At 44.4% G+C, this 23,816-nt stretch overlaps 1 protein-coding gene across 1 annotated transcript; it reads right to left on the bottom strand.

The window, feature by feature from the left end:
• Positions 1-1,736: 1,736 nt before the first annotated feature.
• MGST2 (microsomal glutathione S-transferase 2) lies at positions 1,737-23,816 on the bottom strand. The gene is made up of 5 exons (XM_082729124.1): positions 23,489-23,816; positions 18,646-18,745; positions 5,468-5,538; positions 2,447-2,528; positions 1,737-1,965 (listed from the first exon to the last, which is right to left on the bottom strand). Exons 1-5 carry the CDS (start codon positions 23,544-23,546, stop codon positions 1,836-1,838), a joined length of 441 nt encoding a protein of 146 aa, XP_082585250.1. The 5' UTR covers positions 23,547-23,816; the 3' UTR covers positions 1,737-1,835.

Consider the following 23,816-nt stretch of genomic DNA (forward strand, 5'->3'; position numbering starts at 1 on the left):
AGGGTCCTGGGATCGAGCCCCTCATTGGGCTCTCTGCTCAGCAGGGAGCCTGCTTCCTCCTCTCTCTCTGCCTGCCTTTCTGCCTACCTGTGATCATTCTCTGTCAAATAAATAAAATCTTAAAAAAAAATTGTTTATAAATGCTCAAGTGCCAGATTGAGAAAGTCGTGTGTTCTTTTCCCCACTTCCAAAGGATATGATTATGCAGTAACTGTTCTTTGAGGTCAAAAAATTTGCTTTCTTTCTTCTTTATTGTCTTCAATGTGTAAAACAATCAAATGTCACAATACAAGTCATCATAACGGATCAGAATACTAAAAAGTAAAAAGACCATAGAAACACAGCATTTTACAGTGAGGAATAGCCCCATTTTACCCAAGGAAAACAGAGGCAAAGAGCCACACGGAACTGCGGTAGCGGGCCCAACACGGGCTCCAACAGGATTGGTGTTGGCTGGCTCTGGTCTTTACTGCCTTGCTAGCTACCTCCTATGGGTGAGGGGCCTTATTCAAAGGCAAACAGCTCGTGAGGAGGATCTTGATAGCCCCATTTTCAGACCACTGCGTTCTCAGGGTATTTGCAAATATTTAGTACTGTTATTTGGGACCCCGGGTTGTCATCTCTTCCCCACTATTCTGGAAACGCTACTTTTTCAATGCCTTTATCTCTTTTCCTATTATGCATAGTCTTTAAAACTTCCTTTGTACCCACCCACAAAAAAGAAAAGTCCCAATCAACAGCTTCCTGAAGATGCCCACCACAGACTCGACGCTGTCCAGATTTCTCTAGAAAAATCGACAGAGCCGTTTTCCTGATGTTAAAATGTGTTATATGGGCTCATAATTCCATTTTCCTGAAGTCCCTGAAGACTGTGAGGTGAACTCATTCCCATCCTACAGATGAAAAAAGTAGGGTTCCTGTGTGGCTCAGTAGATTGTCTGCCTCCGGCTCAGATCATGATCTCAGGGTCCTGGGATCGAGCCCTGCATCGGGCTCCCTGCTCAGGAGAGAGACTGCTTCTCCCTCTCCCTGCTGCTCCCCCTACTTGTGCTTGTGCGCTCTCTCTCTCTCTCTCTAATAAATAAAATCTTTAAAAAAAAAAAAAAAAAAGGTGAAGAAAATAGAGGAGAGTCACAGCAGCAGCCGACCCCAAACCCCACATGACACAGGAAGTACAGCAGAACCCCGTCCTCGCTCCAGCTGTGACCATGACCCTCCTTCCCCTGACCAGGGGCAAGGACATCAGCTGCACACTAGTCTCAGGATGCTTCCTTAAAAATGATAGGCCTTTCCCCCCCACCCCTTTCCCCCTTTTTCTTTAAAAAGGGAAATTTCGCACCCAGATTTGTTTTGTGCTATTAGTTGAGGACTGTCTTCTCTGGCTACTTTATGTGTTTGCCTGACTTCCCCCATGTACAGCCATCTGTTGCTCTCCTACAGCCCATAAAGTGAGCGTGGCGTCCTGTTTAGCATCTGTCTGGAACGTAGTAGTGGGACAGGAGTGGTGGGACCATTATCGATGGGGGGGCGACGGCCCCACAGAAAACCCGGTGCGTGGTCAGGCTGCTCTCTCCCACATAAGCAGTCATGGCTTCAGCATGCACGTCAAGAACCAGAGCCCGTGCACCTTCCACTGAGGATAGGCTGTACGCTGTCACGGTGGACTTTAATTCTTAAACAGGAAACGCATTCTCTAACGGGTATGTTCCTACAAAGCCATTTCAGGAAAAACAAAATAAAGCCTTCTCTTTTTAATAATTGATCCATTTGACCCCACATGACCTTCAGGGTGTGAACAGCTTCTGCAAACATTTGGGCAAAGGGAGGGGAGGACATCAGAAGGGTCTCAGTTTCTTGGCGACATTGAGGTCCAGGTACTCATCCAGAAAGCTGTTTGCAATCCCCAGGGTGCCTAGGACCATCAGCAGAGCCAGACTCCCCAGACTCAGCCGGAAACCGGTGATCCTACAGGAAAGACACGAGGCAGAGACATGGTAACCAGTGCAGCGATGATGGGAGGCGTTCGGGGGTAGGCTGCTCACCGCTGGCACCTCCCAGAACTTCAAACGCTTTTGCCATTTGAAAATTTGGATTCATCACATGAATTTAAGGGGATGCCTAGCCACAAAGCCATCCTTTGCACACTCAAAGGATGGTCACGCCTGGGCAGGATTGTTTGCTTTGCGGCTTTTTGGAGATCGTGCACAATCCTTGCAAGGATTTCCAGTGTGGCGGCTGCGAGCACACACTGAGTGCCCAGTTTGTACTTGATGTTCCCGTCTCACCCCTAGTTATGCAAGGCCTGGGAAGAAGGGTCTTGGGCCACTCAGATCACTTGTGCAACCACGACCATCGGGGCCCTAATAACCTCAGGAATGCACAGTTAATTCGACGCCACCCAGCCTCTCTTTTCCTAAGTGTCACCCAGTTCATAGTTTCTCCTTACCTTTTTTTAGCTGCTTCCGAATATCCCCAGAAATACTGGTGACGAGCATATATGTACACCAGACCCAGACAAGTAGCAAAAACTACAGAGAAGAAACAGAGAAGATATGGAATGTGATGGCGGTCTCTCAAAACGTGGTATGACAACTGAGAAAATGCTCACAAAATGTACACATGTCCAGAATGCACCAATAGCTCTGATAAAAACAACTTAATTTTTTTAATGGGCAAAATATTTGAATAGACAATTCATATAGGAAGACAAATGTACCAATAAGCACATGAGAATTTTTTTCAACATTATTCAACATCATTCAGTATCAGCAAACTGCATCTTAAAACCACAAGGAGAGGATACCACCGCAAACCCACTGCAATGGCTAAAATTTAAACAGACCAACAACACAAAATGTTGGCAGTATTGGTATCCTCATACGTTATTGGTGGGAATGCAAAATAGTACAACCACTTTGGGAAAAGTTGTGGTAGTTTCTTATGACCCAACTTTTGGGTCCACTTTTTACCCAACAATTCCATTCCTATATATTTATCCCCAAAGAAATGAAAGCACATGTCCATAAAAAAAACTTGCACAGAATGTTTATTGCAGCTTTATTCATAATAGTAAAAAACAGGAAAGAGCCCAGAAACCTTCCAACAGGAGAATGGATAACCAAACTGAGATAATCATACTACAGAATACCATGCAGCAATGAAAAGACACGGATACTTGCAACAACATGGTGAGTCTCAACATTTTTCTGAGTGAATGAAGCATGGCACAAGAGTAAACACTGTATTGTTCCCACGATGGCAAGTTCTAGAATGGGCAGAACTGAACTATGATGAAAAAGACCAGAATGGTGTTTGCTTCTGAAAGGGCCTGACGAGGAGGGGCAGAAGAAAACTTTCTAGGGACACCTGGGTCCCTCGGTCAGTAAAATGTCCAACTCTTGGTATCCGCCCAGGTAATACTCCCAGGGTTGTAAGATCAAGCCCCACACTGGGCTGCATGCTAAGCATGGAGTCTGATTGTCCCTCTCCCTCTGCTTCTCCCCCTTCTCTCTCGCAGATAGATTGATAGACAGACAGATAGATAGATGGAATCTTTTAAAAAAAGAAAAATTTTGAGTGGAAGTCATGTCCTGCATCTGATGGGCACACACTTGTTAAAACTCATGGAATGGACCATGTATGATCTGTGCCTTTCACTATACAGTGTGTAAATTTTACCTCAAAGAAATGTAAAGTGTAGCATGATCTTCTGTCATCTTGTCCCACAAAAAAATATCAATATTTTCCCTGCCATCAGGGACCCTCTCTCTTCCTCAGCACCCAATGGATGGAAATTGCGAGAGCCCTCTGGCACACACTTGGAGTCTATCTTTGGGGCTCTGAAATCCTGAATAAAAATAAATTTCTTATTTTATTAGATCACAAACATTTTCTTTAGTCTCTACCCTACACCGAGCAGAGTCTAAGGATTGGGGTCAGCAGTGAAATAGATACAAGCTCCCTACCTTTACAGAGTTTATCAGCAAAGACAGCCAACAAGGAGAAAACTTAGAAGAACATCACAGAACTGAAAGTCCAGGGAAGGAAATGAGGCAGGAGGGATGGAACAGCGAGGGCGGAGGAAGCATCCCTTAGAAAGGGGTCAGGGAAGGCCTCCTGGGGGGAGGACGCATGCCTGGGACCTACAGGGGAGAAGGAGGCGGCCAAGCGAAGAGATGAGATGGTGGGGGTCGGGGGGCAGCTGGCATGTGAGGGAGGAAGTGGACAGTTCCTGAAGCAGACTACAGTTCTGAAGCCTCCCCACCAAACCCCCCATATAATGACTTAATTCCCTCGAAGCCAATAAGAACTATTCCAGGCAATTAACAGGCAACTTAAGTTTTCATGAGGAAGAACAAAATTATGACAGAAAATCCTTTTCTGACAGTGGCTTCATTCAGCCCATTACAGTGACATCCAAAGGGTCAAATAGCAGAGACTGAGTCCCATTATCAAAGGCAGGTTTCTTATTAGTTGTTAATGCAGTCTTATCTGACAAGGAACAACCGCCTTCATTCATGCCCTCAGGGGACAAAAATGTGAGTTGGAATAGAGTTAAGAAGTCTCTCTCTCTGAAGGACATTTTATCTGAAATTCCTCAGTTGACAGCAAAAATTACAAGAAGACAGTCAAGGAGGTTGCCTTTGAAAGCCACTGGATTGGGGTTTAGTGAAATCTTAGCCATCAAGTGTCAGACCCAAATGAGATGATGAAAGTTAGCATACAGCCAAAGAGATTGAATTTCTCCAACTCAGATAGCCAGTGCTGCTCTGACCCCGTTAAAGAAACAGGCATATTTGGGTTAAGGCTTCAGCTCGCCAAGGACATTTCCAGATGTTTGCAGAGCGGCTACACACAGGAGCACGACAGCCTTGTGAACTCAAGGGTACACGTGTTATTGAGAAAATACCTACAGTTGTACTTGAAAGCCAGTTTTCTCCCACACTGATGAATGTTAAGTTGAGCAAACTACGTAAACTGTGGATTTGTTTCCTCATCTGTAGAGTAGGCATCAGTTACAGAACCTACCTCATAGGAAGGTTTCAATTCTATCTATCCTGTCCATGGGATGGGTTTGAAGATGTAAAACAGTACCTGGCACGTAGGTATTATAGATAATAATAGCTATGATCATTAGGGTGAACTCTTGCAGAGAAACTGGAATTAAGGAATCAGAGTTGAAGACCAAGATCATGTCATTTTCATCTGGGAATGCGCAGCATGCGGTTTGCTCCAAGTTGGTTTTCTTGTTCTGCTTTGTTTTTGTTATTTGTTTTACCGAGTTAAACTGAAATGAAGCCAAAGTTAGCTTATCTGCAGAGCGGTGCTCTTTGATGCACAGAGACATGGATTATTTTCTTTAAAACAATTTCCGGAATCAGTCGATGTTTGGTGGCACATCTGTTCCTTAATGGTTCTAAGAACCACAGTCATCATTAGAACAGAGTCGATCCTATTTTAAAATTACCTTGATTGAAATACCATCCAGCCATCCACAACATAATCAGAAATATGGGGTAAAACTCCACACAGTTTTGTCTGCAAGAAAAAAAAATATAAAGATACTGGTCATTTTTTTTTTTTTTTTTAGATTTTACTTATTTATTTGAGAGAGAGACAGAGATAGCACCACCGGGGAGGAGAGGGAGAAGCAGACTCCCTGCTGAGCAGGGAGCCAGATGCAAGGCTGGATCCCAGGACCCTGGGATCATGACCTGCGCTAAAGGCAGAGGCTTAGCCAACTGAGCCACCCAGACACCTCAGACATAGGTTATTTTATGAGAAAACTCAACCTGAAAACATTATGCTTTCATCTGGAGGTAAATGTCTAATCTCTTCTTATAAAAATAATATAAGAATTACATAAAAACTTAGATGTCTTTTCATGTCAAATGAGTTTTCCAAGGTAAGACTCAAACACTGTTTAAACCTCAAATCCGGGCCAAAAATCACTTTCCAACATGTAAGCTGCCAGTAGTTGGAATGAATTTTAGCTCTTTTCCAAAAGACAGACCTTAAGATGGTTCTGATTCTAAGCCCAAAATTCATTCCACATCTTTTCTAAAGAACCCAGAAAATAACACAATTTATATTTATCAGATCTCTTCCCCAAAATTCTTACACACTCATTGCCTTCCACTTGGGTTACCCAGCAGTTAAAAAACACTCTTAAATAATTCCCCTAAAGTCTCCTGAATGGAGTATTCTTCATTCCCATTTTACGGAGGGAAAAAATAAGTCCGGACAGCACAAGCTGACCATGCCTTGCAGAGAATCAAAGGTTCTGTGTCACCGCCAAAGCCCTGTCCCAACATCAAGTCAAATTGCCTCTATTCATAGAAAACTTGGACAGAAAATCTGATACTATTTTAAGCAAAAAGGAACAGTTCTCTAAGAACTATAATTCATCTGCACCTAGCAAAGAGAAAAAAAAGATGAATTATACTCATCCTTCCCATGCTGCACCCCCAAGGGATCTCGGCTAGGTCGGCTGTGCTCCTTGCTGACACTATCACAACTGGAAAGAACTCTACTGTCATTTGTGATGTCTTGAGTTGACCCCGGTGGGAGTGGCATAGTGTAGAGAATCCAAAATGATTCCACATTATTCCTTGAAGTTTGTGTATGCCACATTATGAGACAATCAGCCCAGAGATAGTTGATACCCATTCTTGAAGACCTGTATCTTCTAGCCGAGGTCACCATGAGGGGCTTTATTTTCTTAATTAAAAAAAAAAAAATGTTTTTTATTTTATTTGGCCACCAAGATGGCAACATAGGGGGCTCTGGAACTTCCCTCCTCCCACGGATACCCTGATTGTACAGATTATTTCCCTCTGAAGGAAACCCGAAAGCCAGCTGAGTGACTCCTACAGTGGAGACAAGGAGAAGATACCCACGCTGAAACGGGTGGGCAAGGCTGAGACACATGCTTGCATGCACCGCCCCCCAGCACAATGCCATACCAGCAGCTTCTCCCAGAGGACCCCACAGATAGCCTGCCAGCTTTTAAGACTCCTGCTTGAGGGCTGGGCCCTCAGAACCCCTAGCTCTGAAAGCTAATGGGGCTTGCATCCATGGGATTTTGGGGAAGGACTCTAGCAGGACAGTGTGACGATCCTTCCCTACAAGGGCTTTCCAGCAGGGGCTGTGTCCCTCACCTCCCTTGAGGTGACCCAGAAGTGACCAGGAAGTGACCCAGAAGATAAGCGGAGGGGGTGTAGAGGTCCTGGGTGAGCCTGCTTAGGAGCCATTGAGATTCCAGCAAGGGTGTAACTGTAACTGCATTTGGGCTCCCTGAAGGCGGAGCCTGGAGTATGTGGGCAGTTCTGCTCCCAAAAAACGAGTCCCTTTGTCCCCTCCAGGCAGTTAGTCACTGTCGGTGTCACCCTAGTCTCAGGTCCTAGCCGTGCTCATTATCCATTGCTCCTCCGGGCCCCACTTGGGCTGCCCTGCCTTAAGCCCTAGTCCCTCTGAAAGGAGGCTCTGTCCCTGTCTTAATATCATATATCAGAGATCGAAAATAATTCTCTTGACGGTCAGCCATGGAGCCCAGCTATATGGCGATGGTCTTCCTTGTAGCTGCCTACTGAGAATACCAGGTCCGGCCTCGCTGACACACCTTGCGTCCTGTTCTACCCGTTCAGTATGACCTCTTCCTGCACCACCCCAACCCAGCATGCGGCCATGTCTTTCCGCCACCACAGTTAAGTGGTTCATGCCTGGATGTGTCCCAAGATAGCTCGTTCACAGCAAGGTGTCCACAAACACTGTTTAACTCAAGGGGACCAAGTTCGGAAACTCTGTTTTTAACAATCCTATCGGTGACTAATTATAGTTACGTTGACAAGAAAACTAAACTGGAAATAATTCCCGGTCTCTTTTGGACACGAAAGCAGATATGGTCTGTCGTCTTACTCTAGGTGATCCTCAGGCAAAGTCTCCAAATGCAACAGAAAGCAACTGGAAGCAGCTGTGCCCATTCCCCTTCATGTGGAAAGGGACGGAGGTAGCCCATTATGGCCTCTGAAGGACTGTCCCCTTTCCCACATGCCCACACTGAGGGAAACATGTCTGTGTACTCGTCCCTGGTTAGAGCCCTCTCTGCTCAAAAAACCTGTGCTCTTTTGATAGTTAAGCTTCCCATAAAATGACTGGGGGAGAAGCTTTTCCTTTGTTATAGGCAGAGTCACCGTATGGCTCAAAGTCTACCCAGGGGCAATGACAGGAAAAGTCTGTTAGGAAGACAGTAGGGTGACCAATCCTCCTAGTTTGCCCTAGACTGAGCGGGATTTCAGAACATGGGACTTTGAATTTCATAACCAGGATGGTCCCAGCTACATTGTCTCAGTCCGCCTAGACCTGAGGGTTTCCTGGGACACAGAACTTTGGGTAGGAAAGTGCCAGACCAACCGGAAGGAGCTGGTCACCAGAAAGGTCGACCCGAAGAAGCCTATGGAGATTGAGTCATTTTCGGTTCATGCCCAACTCCGAGGGAGCCTAGCTGTAAGGCCCCAGACTTGTGGCCACTCCAGAGTCCCACTGGACCCAAAGGCAGCAGTAGTGAGTACAGTCCTGAACTAAGTACCATTAGCTCCTGTCTGTCATGAACTGTATTGCTCAGTTCACCTCATTTTGGAAAAAAGAACCAAACTGAGGCCTGACAGCCAAACTGAGCAATTCCTAAAACACGGGTCTCCAAATTTTGTTGACTGTACAGTTCTCCTGGTTGCATAACCCCACTAAAAAGCAACAGACAGACACATGTCCTCCTATATGTAGCAGAGGTAGTGAGCTGGCCACAAAGATGGTGTGAAGTTGGTGTTGCACACCAGGGACCCGATGCCTGGCTGTCCTGGAGTTGGGCAGGGCCATTTCCTGCCAATGGAAAGAGGAAGTAAAATATGTCACCTCTGAGCCAAATGGTCAAGAAGCAGGTGTGCCAAGCTCCCTTCCCTCCCACACTGGCTGAGTGGGGAAAACTCTAAGGACAAGGATGGGGACAGACCCTTTAGATGGACAGAGTGTAGGCCTCTCAATGGCCATGTGGAAAGCTGCTCCACCAGGAACTCCACACAGGACCCTACATGACCAGGACACACACTTCTATTGTGTTAAACCACCAGGAATATGGGGCTGATCCATTAGCCCAGCTCATAAAATTAACTGGAAAAGAATATCATCTACATGATAAAACACACACAAAACAGAAATTAAAGAACGAGATTTTAAGAGCAAATATTAAATCGAAGCTCCCAAGATTCCTCACCCTCCCAGCAGATTACTTAGTGTCCCCTCAGCGTGGACGCGTCACCTGGGGGAGGTCTGACCTCAAGCTCTTCTGAATTGCTCTGCTATTTGGTCGATTAGGAGACTGTGTATGACACTCTTGTTCACAGAAAATGTGAACCAGGTACCGAAGGGAAAAACCCATTCCCTAGAGTACCTAGCAGTATAACACGCTTCAGAAATAAAAAGACACAAGGCAACCCAAAGGAGGCTTCTTAGGAGGTTTTCCTCTTTTGAGTTTTTGTTAGCTCCTTTTCCTTTCTCCTTCTGTTTGGGTGAATCATTCGGAAGCAGCGGGCTGCCCACCGCCATGAGTGGCCTGCTCTATTAGCAGATGGCCCAGCCTCAGTCTGCTGGCTTTTGACCCTGGAAAGTCTTTTTGATAATTACACTGGCTGAGGGTCAGAGAAACAGGTTAATATGCTCAGCAAAGGCTTGCAGAGTAAAGGTGCTGAGCTGATCTTTCTATATAGATCTGTAACCATCTGAACTGCTCCTTGTCGAGTAACCCTTATGTGGGAACTCGAGAGGGCAGTGGCCACAGATGGCAGGAGGGCAGGATTGCACCCCCGCTCAGGGGTGCCACTGCTGCGGAAGCACCAGGATGAGCAGACGAGGGAGTGAGGCTTGCAACTCATCCACACCCCTGCTGCTCCTCGTGTCCCGCCACCTGAGACTCAGCCAGTGTGGGGGACAGAGATATTTGGTGGTGGCATGGACTGACTGTTGGTGTCCCTCAAAATTTGTATGTTGAAGGTCTAACCTCCAGTGTGGCTGTACGTGGAGTATAAAAGTAATTAAGGTTAAATGGGGTCAGAAGAGTGGGACCCTGATCTAATGGGATTGGCATCTTTCTATAAAGAGACACCAGAGAGCTCTCTGCCACCCACCAGACTCACCCCGCCCACCCCCTTCTCTGTCTTGGCGTGTACACGCCAAGGAAATGACAAAGGAAGACATGGCGAGAAGGCAGCCATTTGTAAGCCAAGAGAGGAGAGCTCTCACCAGAAACCCAAGCAGCCAGAACTATGATCTTAGATCAAGATCTTGATCTTCTCGTCTCCAGAAGTGTGAGAAAACAAATGTCTGTTTTTTAAACCACCCAATCTGTGGTATTTTGTTACCGCAGCCTAAGCCGACAGATACAGTTTGTGGAGGAGGGTGCTACAGTTTGAAGGGCTCATAGTTTAGAGTCATGATCTCACCTCGGGGACCCATAGCCCATTCTAACTCAGTGGATAAGGACATCTTAGGCTTTTCGTTAATATCTAAGATGGGTGCACTTGTAAGAAAAATGGAGATATGTTTACTGCCTCTTTTTAACTTGTACTTATTACAAAAATAGGTGATCCAGGGCGCCTGGGTGGCTCAGTGGGTTAAGCCGCTGCCTTCGGCTCAGGTCATGATCTCAGGGTCCTGGGATGGAGTCCCACGTCAGGCTCTCTGCTCAGCTGGAAACCTGCTTCCCTTCCTCTCTCTCTGCCTGCCTCTCTGACTGCTTGTGATCTCTGTCTGTCAAATAAATAAATAAAATCTTTAAAAAAAAAATAGGTGATCCACATTACTTATAACCCCAGTGTTGCAGAATACCTAAAAATTATTCTTTGTGAATTTTCCTTTTTCCAGAGTTTTTAGACCTACAGTAAGGCCAATAGTTTGAAACTCTAAATTTCTGGATTTGAATTCAAAATGACTATAAAAAAGTAAGTGAAACAGCAAAAACAAAAAATTTACAGATATAGTGGGTAAGAACAGTGTAATATTTCTAAAGAGTACTCAGGTTCATGATGAATGGGTTACTTGTGATTGGCTAATTCGGGAACAGAAACTGAATAATTCAATATTAAGCAAATAGGGGTGCATTCAAAGAACTAGGTGAGAGGAAATTCTACTATCTTACCCAGCACTAAAGAAACCATTGTTGGGACATTACATATACTTCCAGGCTTCAGGTTTAGAATACGAAAAATCTTAGTCCAAAGAGAACAACCAAACTTTTTTAATGATTGGGGGGGAAAGCTAAAGAATTATTACAATGTAGCCTCAAAATACAGAAGATGAAAGATACTTAATAATTGTCCCCAAATGTATGAAAAAGAGTGGGGTCATTAACAGCTATTCTGCTCTTCTGATGAGAATAGAATCAGAGGGAATGTACTTAAATTGCAACAAGATCAAACTATTACTTGGATCTGCTTCTTAGATTTATAAAATCCTTCAATCTAAAGGGATCAAGATACTCAAATGAGATAAGATAGAATTTCCTAAGTTTAGCAATAACTTGAAGGAATGGCCCTTGTTGAAACTATACTTGATTTGTTCACAAGTTTAAAAATGTGTTCCAGTAAAAGACGCAAAATTCTAGAGAGAGTCCTCTTTAAGACCCTTCCTGGAAGAAGGAAAGAGGAGCTGAATGGGGATGAGGCCCTGGGCTAGTAATATGGGTAAACCGGGAGCCATAATAATCTCTGCTCGGCAAATGAATATCCAACCTGAGGTGAGCTTGAGATAGGAAATAGGTACTTCCTTGTGGTCAGAGGGACCTTGAAGTGGTTGTTAGGAGATGTCAGTTTCCACTTAGAGATAGGATTAGTCCTAACATCAAACTTAGGACAAAATAGCAGGGAAAAAGACAGCATATCTGATATAGCTATGACCCTAAGACCTTGAAGGGAGGCTGAAGGACTCAATGTCCTTCAGGAGAAGGTCCAGGAGAGCCAGAAAAGAAAGTGCTTTTCCTCTCGGGGATTTGCAGGACTCAAGAGAGCCTACCCTTGAAGACAAGAATAGCCAAGCAGGCTTTGGGATGACCGCGTTATCCCAAGGGATCCTGCCCTAACCCCCTCAGATAAAATCAAAATGGCTTCACTAGCAATGAATCCAATCTGATTTGGCCTGCTATACTTAAACCTTATAGTCTATGTGAAGACTTGGTCTAGTGCAATGGAACATCTAAGAAGAAATTCAGGGAAGTGAATAGGTCATCCTCACTCACCCTTCAGAGAGCACTCAGGACAATTACCACTATGCTCTTAAAGGTATTTGATGACTCCTCACTCCCTCTGCCCCACTTATTGGCCATTATTCTTTAACCCCTCTTCATTCTGCCATGATTAATTAAACAGAACAAACAAAACACTTCTAACAAGAAGATTAAGTGTGCGTACTTTTTTTTAATAAACAGCAGCTTAAGAGAAATATTCCAAAATGGCCTCCAGCTATAGAAAAGAAGAGAGAGGGGCGCCTGGGTGGCTCAGTTGGTTAAGTCTCCAGCTCCTGGTTTCAGCTCAGGTCAGTGTTGTGAGACTGAGCCCCGGGACTAGCTCTGTGCTCAGCACAAAGTCTGCTTGGGATTCTTTCCCCTTCCTCCTCTTCTCTCCCTGCTTCTCCTCACTCCCACCCCCACGTTCTCTCATTCTCTCAAATAAATACACAAATCTTTAAGAGAGAGAGAGAAGGGCGAGAGCAATAACTTGAAAGAAATCAAATTTGTGGAAAGGGTAAGTACAAACAGAACCAGAAGCAGCCCAAGGACTGAGCATGCCAGAAGCCCAGCACGTCCCAAGAGAAAGTTCTTAGATGACAGAAGACAAGGTAGGAAGATGTGGAATTTCTTCCTGTGAAGAGGTTTATAAATAGTACAGTGTCTCCTAAACTTCAAGCATTAATATATCACTGTCAGAAGTTTAGCATCTCCATATAACACTATTTTTCTATAAATCACCTATTTTTTTTTTTACTTAAATTAGGGAGAATGAAATTTTATGACTAGAAAAAGAATATCACTTTCTAAATAAAGTATAAAAATAAATCCCATGAGAACAAAATTTGCCAAGTTCTCATTAGATGCTGTTGATTGTTGAAGGCTCAGAGCACAAGACCCTCCCTCTGTCGAAGAAGAGAATGGATGTTCAAGAGGTGTTGAGAGCACATCACGAGGGCTCCGTGCTAAACGTGACAGACTGAACCCATGTTTACTTCTTCTCCCTCCTGAAACCTCACTAAAATGCCAGTAAAGGAAAAAAAAAATAGATATAGAGTCATCGAGAACAAGGAGAGTGGGAGCAGACACAGCAGTGGAAGAGAGATGTTAGCAAATTTCTGAAGAAGGACAGCCCTCAGGGGAACAGCGGCTGAGCTGACAGAGTGCAGACAGATGAAGCCTCAGTGCCTGCAGAAGGACGGACCAATCAAGACTAAGACACTGCTCATCCCAGAACCCCAACAGGCTCAGGAACTGGGGACTCCGGGTACCTTTGAGGCTAAAGGCTGAAAGGGAAGAACTGGTTGACAGACTCTAATAAGGAGTGCTTTGCTCCCCTCCACCTCTGAGCCCCACTCCTACTTCCCCATCCCAGGACAGGGGAGCTCTATTGCCTAGAGAACCCCAACCAGAGAATCGCAGGGGGGTCCAGAACAAAATTCTGTGCTAGGAACCATGGGCACCTACATACTGTGTAGAAGAAGAACCTTCCTTCCTTCACCCGGCACTCTTTCAGGTTTTTGGAAGTAAGACCTATTGTACTCATCCTCCTCCCTCAGCCCACACTTGCCTGTCCCCACAGGGGGCTTAAGAGTTTTCTCGAAAGAAACCAAATGGTCCCAGAAAAGGAACCTACAGATACTGATGTTTGGAGCTCTCCCAAAGAAAGCTGCTGATGATCAATCACCCTCTGGCGAAGCTGCCTAACTCAGTAAGCCCCACCCATGCACACGGAGTTCCCCGATCATTTTCTGACACTCTTTATTAAACCGGCCCATCAAGAACCACTTGACTTTTGAGTAAAGCTTCTAAGATCTTCTTTGCTCAGATCTCTTTGCTGGACCCTTGTCTTCTTGATTTCTAAGGCTGGTTCAGTCCTTGTTCCTCTTCTCTCCTTTACTTACACCCACTCCCTTAAAGAGTTCTTTAAAAAAAAAAAAAAAAAAAAAATTCTTCCGGTGTCGTGGTTCTAAATCTTCTTTGTGTGCCAGTGAATTTGTATTTCCAGCTCAGATCCCTCTGCCAAAATGCAGATTCGTGTATCCACCTGCCTGCTGTCTCTCTACCCAGATGTGTACCGTACCAGGCTGTTTACAATGCAACAAGAAAGGATCCAAGCAGCGTAGTGAATGACAATGCTGACAACCTCTCCTTAGCTGTAGCGTAAGTCACATCTCGGACTCAACATGTCAATCAGAATCACCTGGTCTTCCCCTCAAAGCTGGTCCTCCTGCTGCCTTCTCTCTCTCGGTTGTCTCTCGGGACACTCAGGCCAAATCTCTGAGGTCGTTCTTGACGCTTCTCACACTCCGTATTTATTATGTCAGGAAATTCTCTTGGCTCTATCCTCAAAACATATCCAGAATCTGACCATTTCTCACCATCTCTACTGCTACCTCCCTGGTTCAAGGTAGCCTCCTAACTGAACTTTCTCCTTCTACCAATGCCTCATAGAGATTGTTCTCAGCAAAGCAGATCAAGTGATCCTTTGAAAATATAGGATGGTGTTACTCCTCTGCTCAAAACCTTATAAGGACTTTCTGTTTCTCTCAGAGAAAAGCCAAAGTCCTCACAAAGGCTTTGAAGGCCCAACATGATCCATCTATTAGCTTTCTAACTTTGCCTCCTACCACTGTGTCAGCTCCTTCTCTCAGCCACAGACTTCCTTGCTCACCCACCAGGCACATTCCCACTTAGGGTTTTTGCAATAGTTACTCCCTCTGCCTCAATAGGCTTTCCTCTGCATGTTCACACGGCTAACTCTTACCCACTTCAAGCTTTTGCTTGAGTCACCTCTCCGTGGGGTCCACACGGAACAACCTAAATAAGAACCCGCCCCAACTCGCCCCCCAGCAACCCATCCCTATGCTCCCTTGCAGTGCTCTCCTTTTTCCTTTATTCCTTAACACTTACCACCTCTTGCTTAATATAGTATTTTCTTATACTATTACCTGTTTCCTTCCCATCTTCTTTGACTATAAGGTGAACTTCAAGAGGGCAAGGATCTTTGTCTAATTTTTCCACTGGTATATCATAAGCTACTGGAACAGTGCCAAGTATATAGAGGTGGTCAACAGATATTTAATGGGCAAATAATACATAAAAATGAAAGACAGAGGCTAAAATTGACAAATAAGGAGGAGCTTGGAAAAAACAGAAATGATACAAGAAGTTTAAAAAATATCATAAAAATCCTCAGATATAAGAAATTAAACTGTATCCATAAAACAAAAAGGGATGATTTAATAGCAGCAGTAATAGCTAAAGAAAAATCAAAGAATAAAAATTAATTCTTAGAAAGTAAAACTGATATCTGGATTTTTTAAAGGTTAGTCAACAGAAGTTCCAGAAATTTCCCAGAAAGAGCAAAAGTCCAAGATGAAAAACCAAAGATAAAAGAAAACTAGGTGACCCATCCAGAGCTCAACATACAATTCATGGAGGTTTTAAGAATAAAGGAACAGAGAAAATGAAGAAGAGGAAATTCAGGGGAAAAGATATTTTTTTAAAAATTCTAGAACAGGGGGACGCCTGGGTGGCTCAGTTGGTTGAGCAGCTGCCTTCGGCTCAGGTCATGATCCCAGGGTTCTGGGATCGAGTCCCACATCGGGCTCCTTGCTCCGCAGGGAGCCTGCTTCTCCCTCTGACTCTGCCTTCCACTCTTGTCTGCCTGTGCTCGCTCTTGCTCGCTCTCTCTTTGACAAATAAATAAAATCTTAAAAAAAAAAATTCTAGAACAGGAAGACATGAGTTTTCAGTCTGTAAAAAAGTTTTATGTAGGGGTCAGCATAGTAAAGACAAATGCCTCTCAGTCAGCACAGAACCATAACATCTTAGGACATTGGGATGAGAGGAAGATTCTAAAGCCTCCACGGTTTCCAAAGAACCAGGAATTAGAATGGCACAGAACATAACGACAATACCAGTGGAAACTAGAAAATAATAGAAGAATATTTTCAAAATTCGGAGAGTAAGGATTTTTAACATAGAAATATATGTCCAACCAACACATCAATTAGCTGTGAGGCAGAGTAAAAGCATATTTTGAAATGTAAAGTCTCAAAATCTGACCAACTATTCAAACCTCTCTCAGCAAACTTCTGCAGGGTACGCTCCACCAAAATGAGAGAAAACCAATAAACAGGAAAATAGGAGATCCAGGAAAGCAGGCAATCCAAATCGGGAGACAATAAGGAGAATTCCTGGAATGATGCCCAAAACTCCCACAATGACAACGTGCAGCAGGTTTAAAAAGCATCCTCCAGATTGAAGCAGAAAGATGGAAGACTCAAGCAGAAATGATCCAAGGGGGATAATGTATTTGAATGTGCTAAGAGAAGAGTTTCAGTTCTCTTCAAGATTTGAGGATGAAACTAAGCAAACCAATAAAGACACAATCATTAACCCCAGATAAAATGAAAAATTTCACAAGAAAGAGCTGAAATCATTACATACTATTTGACTCAAGTCTGAACATTACTTAGTTAATTATAATAATATAAACATTGGCTGTCGGTTTAACTCAACAAAGTGATGTCCCTGTACTGGAAGGGGGAGGTAAGGAAAAGAGGAAGTGGAAACACATGAAATTCTTTCTTCCATAAAAGGAAGCTAATGGATACTGTCTAAAATGTATTAATCAATAAATAGCAGTGAAAGCATAATGTTTAGAAATATGGAAGTAAATACCAAAAGTAGTAGTCAGAAGGGTGCCAATGGTTGTCTCTGGGGTTGGATTGGCAGTAAGGAGAGTTATTTGTTGCTTTCAAACTTGTAATGTCACTTTATTTTCAGGCCACATACATGTATTACTCTGATAAAAAATAATATTGGAGGGTGGGACATATCGGCACCAAACCAATGCTTTCCACTTGACATAATCATAAAGATTCCCCGAAAGGGAAATGAGTCTCTCACCATGTCATTCAATGTTACTGAAAATCATATCTTGGGCATAAAGTTTCAGTCAAGTAAGAGCTCAGGCTCTGGAGATCTGCTGTACAACACTGTACCTCTACAAACAATAATATTTTATACATTTAAATTTTTTAAGAGGGTATATCTTGCATTACATATTCTTACCACAAGAAAATTTTGTTGAAAAAAAAAAAAAAAACATGTTTATGCACCTCTTAAAATGATCTCTTCTATTAACATCCCACAATTTCAAGCCTGGGGAATAATCTGTGCAATTCTTTTTTTTTTTTTTTCTTTAAAGATTTTATTTATTTAGTTGAAAAAGAGACAGTGAGAGAGAGCATGAGAGAGCAGAAGGTCAGAGGGAGAAGCAGATTTCCTGTGGAGCAGGGAGCCCGATGCAGGACTCGATCCCAGTACTCCAGGATCATGACCTGAGCCGAAGGCAGTTGCTTTACCAATTGAGCCACCCAGGCACCCAGTCTGTGCAATTCTTTTGAAGCAAAGAGATGGACAAGAGAACAATGTTGTCAGCTCAAGGATCATGACTTGCCCAAAGTGATTCAAGATGGAATAAAAAGCCAAATAATCCAATCATCATTAAAGAAATCAAATTCCACAGTTGAGATTTTTTCCCACAAGGAAAGCATCAGTTCAGATCATTTTACAGGCAATTCTAACAACTTTGAAGTAGCACACTCTCCCAATCTTACTAAAATTCTCTGAGAAAATAATTCTTAACTCATTCCATGAGACTAGTATAATCTTGGTATTAAAGTGAGATGAAGATCATATAAATAAAGGAAAATTATAGGCCCACGTCACTCATGACATAGATGAAAAATCCCAAAGTATTAACAAAAGAGCCGAGTGACACATAAATGGTGACACATGCAATGTTTCTAAAAGCACTTATTTGGGGGATGAGATCTAAAGGGAGCCCTAGCTTCTGTAGCAGCCAAACTCATGGTGTTTATGGTGGAACATTCTGTGTGCATCTGAAAAGACAAGATGATCAAAATCACTACAAGTATGTGTGAAATGGAAAGTTTTCTCACTCTTACAGGCTTAGGATTTCAGGAAATGGTTTGTCTCTGTTTCATGTGGAAAGGTAAAATAAAGATAGGAAATTGATGTCATAGCTAATCCAGCTGGAGGCTATCGAACTCTCAGAGTACTCAAGGGGCTCTTGAACCAAACCGCCATGCTTAGAGATATAGAGACGTCTTTCTTAAGATCCCAGCCTTTTCTATAAACGCACCCTCTAAATTCAAAATGTAGGTCAGTAGAGACTCCATGTGCTGGATGCTTCAAGCTTCAAGAATCATGAGGAGGGATTTGGCTGTGAAGTATGGTTTGTTACAATGGGATATCTTCTCTGCACCTCTTTGCCCGGATCAGAAGTCTCTATATGTGGTAGGCCCAGATCCCAGAAGGGTGGGGGAAGCGTTACTTACTGTGCACGAAATATTCTTTCAAACTCTGGTGACCCAGAGACTGCCGGAGGTGTAACTTTGTATTTTAATCTTGCCTTTCCCACATGCAAAGCAAAATAACCTGCAAGCATAGAGAGGGATTAACAATTAAAATGTAGCACATCACTGTTGATTAGGAAACACACAAATTTAAACCACAATTAGATACCATCACATACCTATTAAAAGGTTTAAAGTTAAAAAGACAAATCATATAAATTAAAAAAGAGAGCAGTAAGGCTAGCAGAGCAGCCAGAATTCTCAAACACTCTGGTGGGAATGTAAAATGGTACAATCACTTTGGAAAACCAAATGGGATTTTTTAGTTAGACATACATAGACCATATAGCCAGTCACTCCACTCCTACTTATTTCCCCAAGAAAAATTAAATCATATGTCCATATAAAAACTTATACACAAATGTGCATAGCAGCTTTATTCATAATAGCCAAAAATTAGGAACAACTTTGCAATTGTTAATTGTTAATTTTATTATCTCAACTACGCGAGGCCATGGTGCCCCACTGTTTGGTCAAACACCAGTCTAGATGTTTCTGTGAAAATATTTTTTGGGTGTGAGTAACATTCATATCAGTAGAATAAATCTGAGTAAAGCAGATTACCCTCCTTATGTGAGTGGGCCTCATCCAATCAGTTGAAGGCCCACAGAGAAAAGACTGAAGTCCCCCAAAGAGAAAGGAATTCTGCCTACCCGCTGCCTTCAGGCTCCACGCGGCAACACCAGTTCTTGCTAGAATTTCCAGACTTCGAACACACCCTGCAAATTTCAGAGTTGCCAGCCCCCATAATGGTGTGAACCAATGTTTTTTTAAATAAATGTGTGAGCATGTTGTATTGTTCTGCTTCTCTGGAGAACCCTAACACAAATGTTGGTCAACAAACTAATGGATAAACAAATTTTGGTGTATGTGGTATATCCATATAATAGAATACTATTATATAGTAAAAGAGAATGAACAATTGACACATGAAACAACAGGGATGAATCTCAAACATTTATGCTGAATGAGAGTAGCAAGATCAGAAGAGAACAGTACTGTAGAGTTTCACTTATATAAACTTCTCAAAAGTGCAAATGAATCCATAGTGACATAAAGCAGATCCGTGGCTACCTAGAGAGGGCAAGAGCCAGGAGGGAAGGTCACAAGAAAACTTTTGGGAACGATGCCTCCTTGCCTGACTCAGTCTCCCTACTATGAGATGATCATGACTTTGTTCTTCCTTGGCCACATTTGCATTAGATCATCCAGGCCCAATGCCAGAGTCGCTTGCATCTGACGACCAGCCCTAAGAAGCTCACTGGCTTCCAGACCACACTTCCTCCTTGGGCAGTTGTTCTCACCTCCCTTCCTTATCACCCTAGCTTTGCCCCATCAGTAACTCTGGGCTCGAGGATTTCCCTTCAGATTATTTCTTCCGGTTTCGGTTCCCTACCAGTTCTCTCCAGGCAATCCTGGTCTCGCTTACTTTAGTACCTCCACATCCATTTCCCACTTGCTCGTGTTTCAAATCTAGTTTCCTCTTGCGCACCACGTTTCTAGCTTGTGTGACAGTCTCTGGCGTGATGCATTTCCTCCTGAGACCCGATCCTATCTCTGTTCTGACAAGTCAGTAAATAGTGAGCCTTGTTCAGTAAGGGCTCGCACAGCAGGCCTCTTCCCTCCCCCACGACTTCCTCTCCTCTACAAATAAACCATGGCTCAGGATTTAAACACTGCAGCTGAACATCAAAAGTGCATAAATGCTCTGCTAGAGTCCCTCATTCAAAATGCTGTGGCATCCCTGAAGCCAGACAGAGCAGGGTGAAGCTTTGGGAAATGCAGGACTTGGCACAGGCTGCTTCCAGCCCTGGCTAAATCTTCACAAGGCAGCTTGAATCTGGAGAGGCCATTAAGTCACTTGCCTGACTGGCGCCAAAAACGAGATGTGTCTGCAGAGGGGAAATATGGCGGCCATTCTGTACCGTGCTGCCACCATGGCTACACGGCCTTGGAGAAAACACTTGGTAAGTCTTCTTGCTTCCGTCTGTAAGATGGAAACAGTGAAAGACGTGTGCTCCTTGATTTACACTGGGCAATGGGGCAAGAATATAGAGCTTCGAAATAAAGCCATGTGTGAAAGCTTTGAAAGTACCATCTTCCTCTGGTTCTCTATAGCACCTGGTCACGCCTGTCTGTCACAGGACAAACACAAGGAGTTTCCGGCAATGGCAGGGGTGTTTGAATGCTCCCCACCCAGCCCACCCACAGCCCCGGGAGGAAGGATTCAGTAGAGCCAGCATCTCCCTGAGGAGGAGAAGCCTCTTTCTGCTCTTCCAGGTCAGGGGCCTTAGGGAGGCCATGGCTACTGCTGCGATCACATGATGAGGATGGAAATGCTGGCAGCCATTTTATTTCCCTCCCTAACAGTCACCTAAAAACTACTTGGTGATATTTTCCTTTTGCTATGCCTGTCTTTTTCTCTTTTCTTCACTTTCACCAGAGGAATGCATGGATGCTGAGAGGGGGGTGAGAATCGAGACCACCACCCCCGGTCCCACCCCAGCCCCAGCCATAGTTCAGCTTCTTGACTGTGTAGCTGCCCCTCAGTCCAGCCAAAGCTTCTTTCTGAGGGCGAGCAGCAGAGGATGGGGACGGACCATGCTATGCCCCAACCCCAGGCCAGGCCCTCTGGTAAGCACTTCTCACCCAGCATCCTGCTTAACCCTCTTTGAAGAGGACACTGAAGGACAGAACATCCTGGCCAGGGGTACCCAGCTGGTAAGTGGCTGAGCTGGACAGATAGGGAACTGTCTGTCTTCAAAACCAGATCTATTTCTACCATGATTCATGGTGTCCCTTCTCCATAAACACCAGACTTCTACAGAAGCTGCAAATTCTGTTCCTTCATGTCAACTAAACAGTGTGTCTTCTCTTTCTTTCTCTCTCCCTCTCTCTCCCCCACCCAATCAGTAAACGTTCCCCATCTACCACTGTTAAAAAAGAGACAACAGGCTCAAAATGGAGTGATTAGCACTAAGCTGACATCACGGAACCGAGACTTAATCCCTCACTTAAGTTACGGTTTCAACCTCTCCCGGAAGTGGAATCTTACACAAGTCAGTCTGGAATTACCAGGTTAGCACTAGTGAGGCAATGGGCCTGAGAGATAAATGCTATCTAAAAAAGCATTTGTGACCTTTGCCACAAACAATCCCCGTTTGCTAGCAACTTCCTTTTGTGCCCCCTCTGCCCTCTGTCTTTCATATTATACAGCTCTCCAGAGCTCCTCTCTATCTGCCGGATGGGATGCTGCCTGATTCAAGACTTGTTGAATAGGGCGCCTGGGTGGCTCAGTGGTTAAGCCGCTGCCTTCGGCTCAGGTCATGATCTCAGGGTCCTGGGATCGAGTCCCGCATCGGGCTCTCTGCTCGGCAGGGAGCCTGCTTCCTCCTCTCTCTCTCTGCCTGCCTCTCTACCTACTTGTGATTTCTCTCTGTCAAATAAATAAATAAAATCTTTAGAAAAAAAAAATAAAATAAACAGTAGCAAACACACATTAAAAAAAAAAAAAAAAAAAAAAGACTTGTTGAATAAAGCCAATAAGATCTTCACAACTTTCAGCTGAATTTTGTCTTCAAGTACCACCAACCACCAGGGGCCCAGTTTCCTCTCCTCCCCACCCACCCCCAGCCACCCCCACCTGACCTCTGGCCACAGTTCCCCGCTGTCCCCTGCACCCACCAGCACACAGAAGCCTCTCTGTGAGGCTGACAGATGCTCTGGGGTGTCTAGTGGATCCAGTCCTGTGCTCTCTGCAGCACCAGAAGGAGGAAACACACAGGGTTGGTGTGCTTCTGGGGAGCTGTGTGGGAACCAGCGTGACCCAAGAGCCCCTTTAGTTGGCGAAAAACACCCTACTCTATTCTAGAATATGATTCAACCACACAATGTGTGTCATAGTATCATATTTTCATAAATACACAAAACACACTGGTTAGGCAAGACCCTGAACATGCATGTAGACCTGGACTTTATCCAAAGCTGTGGTCCCTTCATGCTCTGGCCATCTGTGCACCCTGAGCCGGCCCCAGCTCTGCCTCCCCTTCCTGGGAGCAACACACTCAGAAAAATAAAGAAATATGCATGGTTGGTTCCCAGTCTTGCTCCCCAGTGTCCAGACCCTTTTCCCCATTTAGCATGTTAAGCTGACATCATAGATAAGATGATAATTGACCCTCCATGGAGCAAATGCTCTTTACATAACCAGCGAGTCGAGATGCCCAATGAGTCTACTGGGAAGGTGCTTTAAGATTTCGAATTCATCACCTAACCTGAAGCTCGTATTTCTGCAGATTTTTTTAAACCTGATCATCATACCTGCCATAGGCAGTTTATTTAAGAAACATTAATAAAAAATGAGGCTTCAAAAAATCACAGCTGGGGTCTAAAGCAGGTACAATGTTTCCTCTGGAACCATCCGAATTAGTATGGATAGCCCCCTTCCGTCAGGTTAGCTGGTGCATTTCAAAGGGTCATCTGAACTGGGCCGTGGGTGGTAACCACAAACATGGCAGAATCGCCAGGCTCAGAGAGCCTACCTCAGCCCCTTTGCAAGAACTGCTCCCTGGAATGTTCCAAAATCTCTCCCTCTGGGGAAGGAGACCCGGACGAACCGGGGTACACTATGCCTTTTGTGGCCCCCACGGCCACCAGGAAGGAAGCATGAAACTCAAAAACCAGACCTTCTTCACCCCGCCCCCATGTGCGCACACACACACACACACACACACACACACACACACACACTGCCTGAGACTCTTACTTTGCTGACAGGCCGACAGGACTGAGACAGCAGCCAGCAGGATTGAATGCCCAGCCATCTTCACATGGAATGTTCTGGTCCAAGAAACTATTTGTCGAAATCCAGGGGCCGGTAGCAGGCACTTTCGACTTTGTATTGTTGACCTTCCTTATAAGGTAAACAAAGCCGGAGAAGGGGGGGGGGGAGGACGAGTCTAAGGGCTGGGTGATCTTTGCCCTGGAACAGGAATTGGGACAGCAGGTCAATCTGGAGCTGCCAGTCACAGATCTTTATCTGGCTGGGAGCTGCCTCCGGAGCTTGCTGGAAGGCTCTCTCCTCCCCACCCCCA

The sequence above is a fragment of the Mustela nivalis genome, assembly GCF_964662115.1.
Source record: "Mustela nivalis genome assembly, chromosome: 4".
Classification (NCBI taxonomy): domain Eukaryota; kingdom Metazoa; phylum Chordata; class Mammalia; order Carnivora; family Mustelidae; genus Mustela; species Mustela nivalis.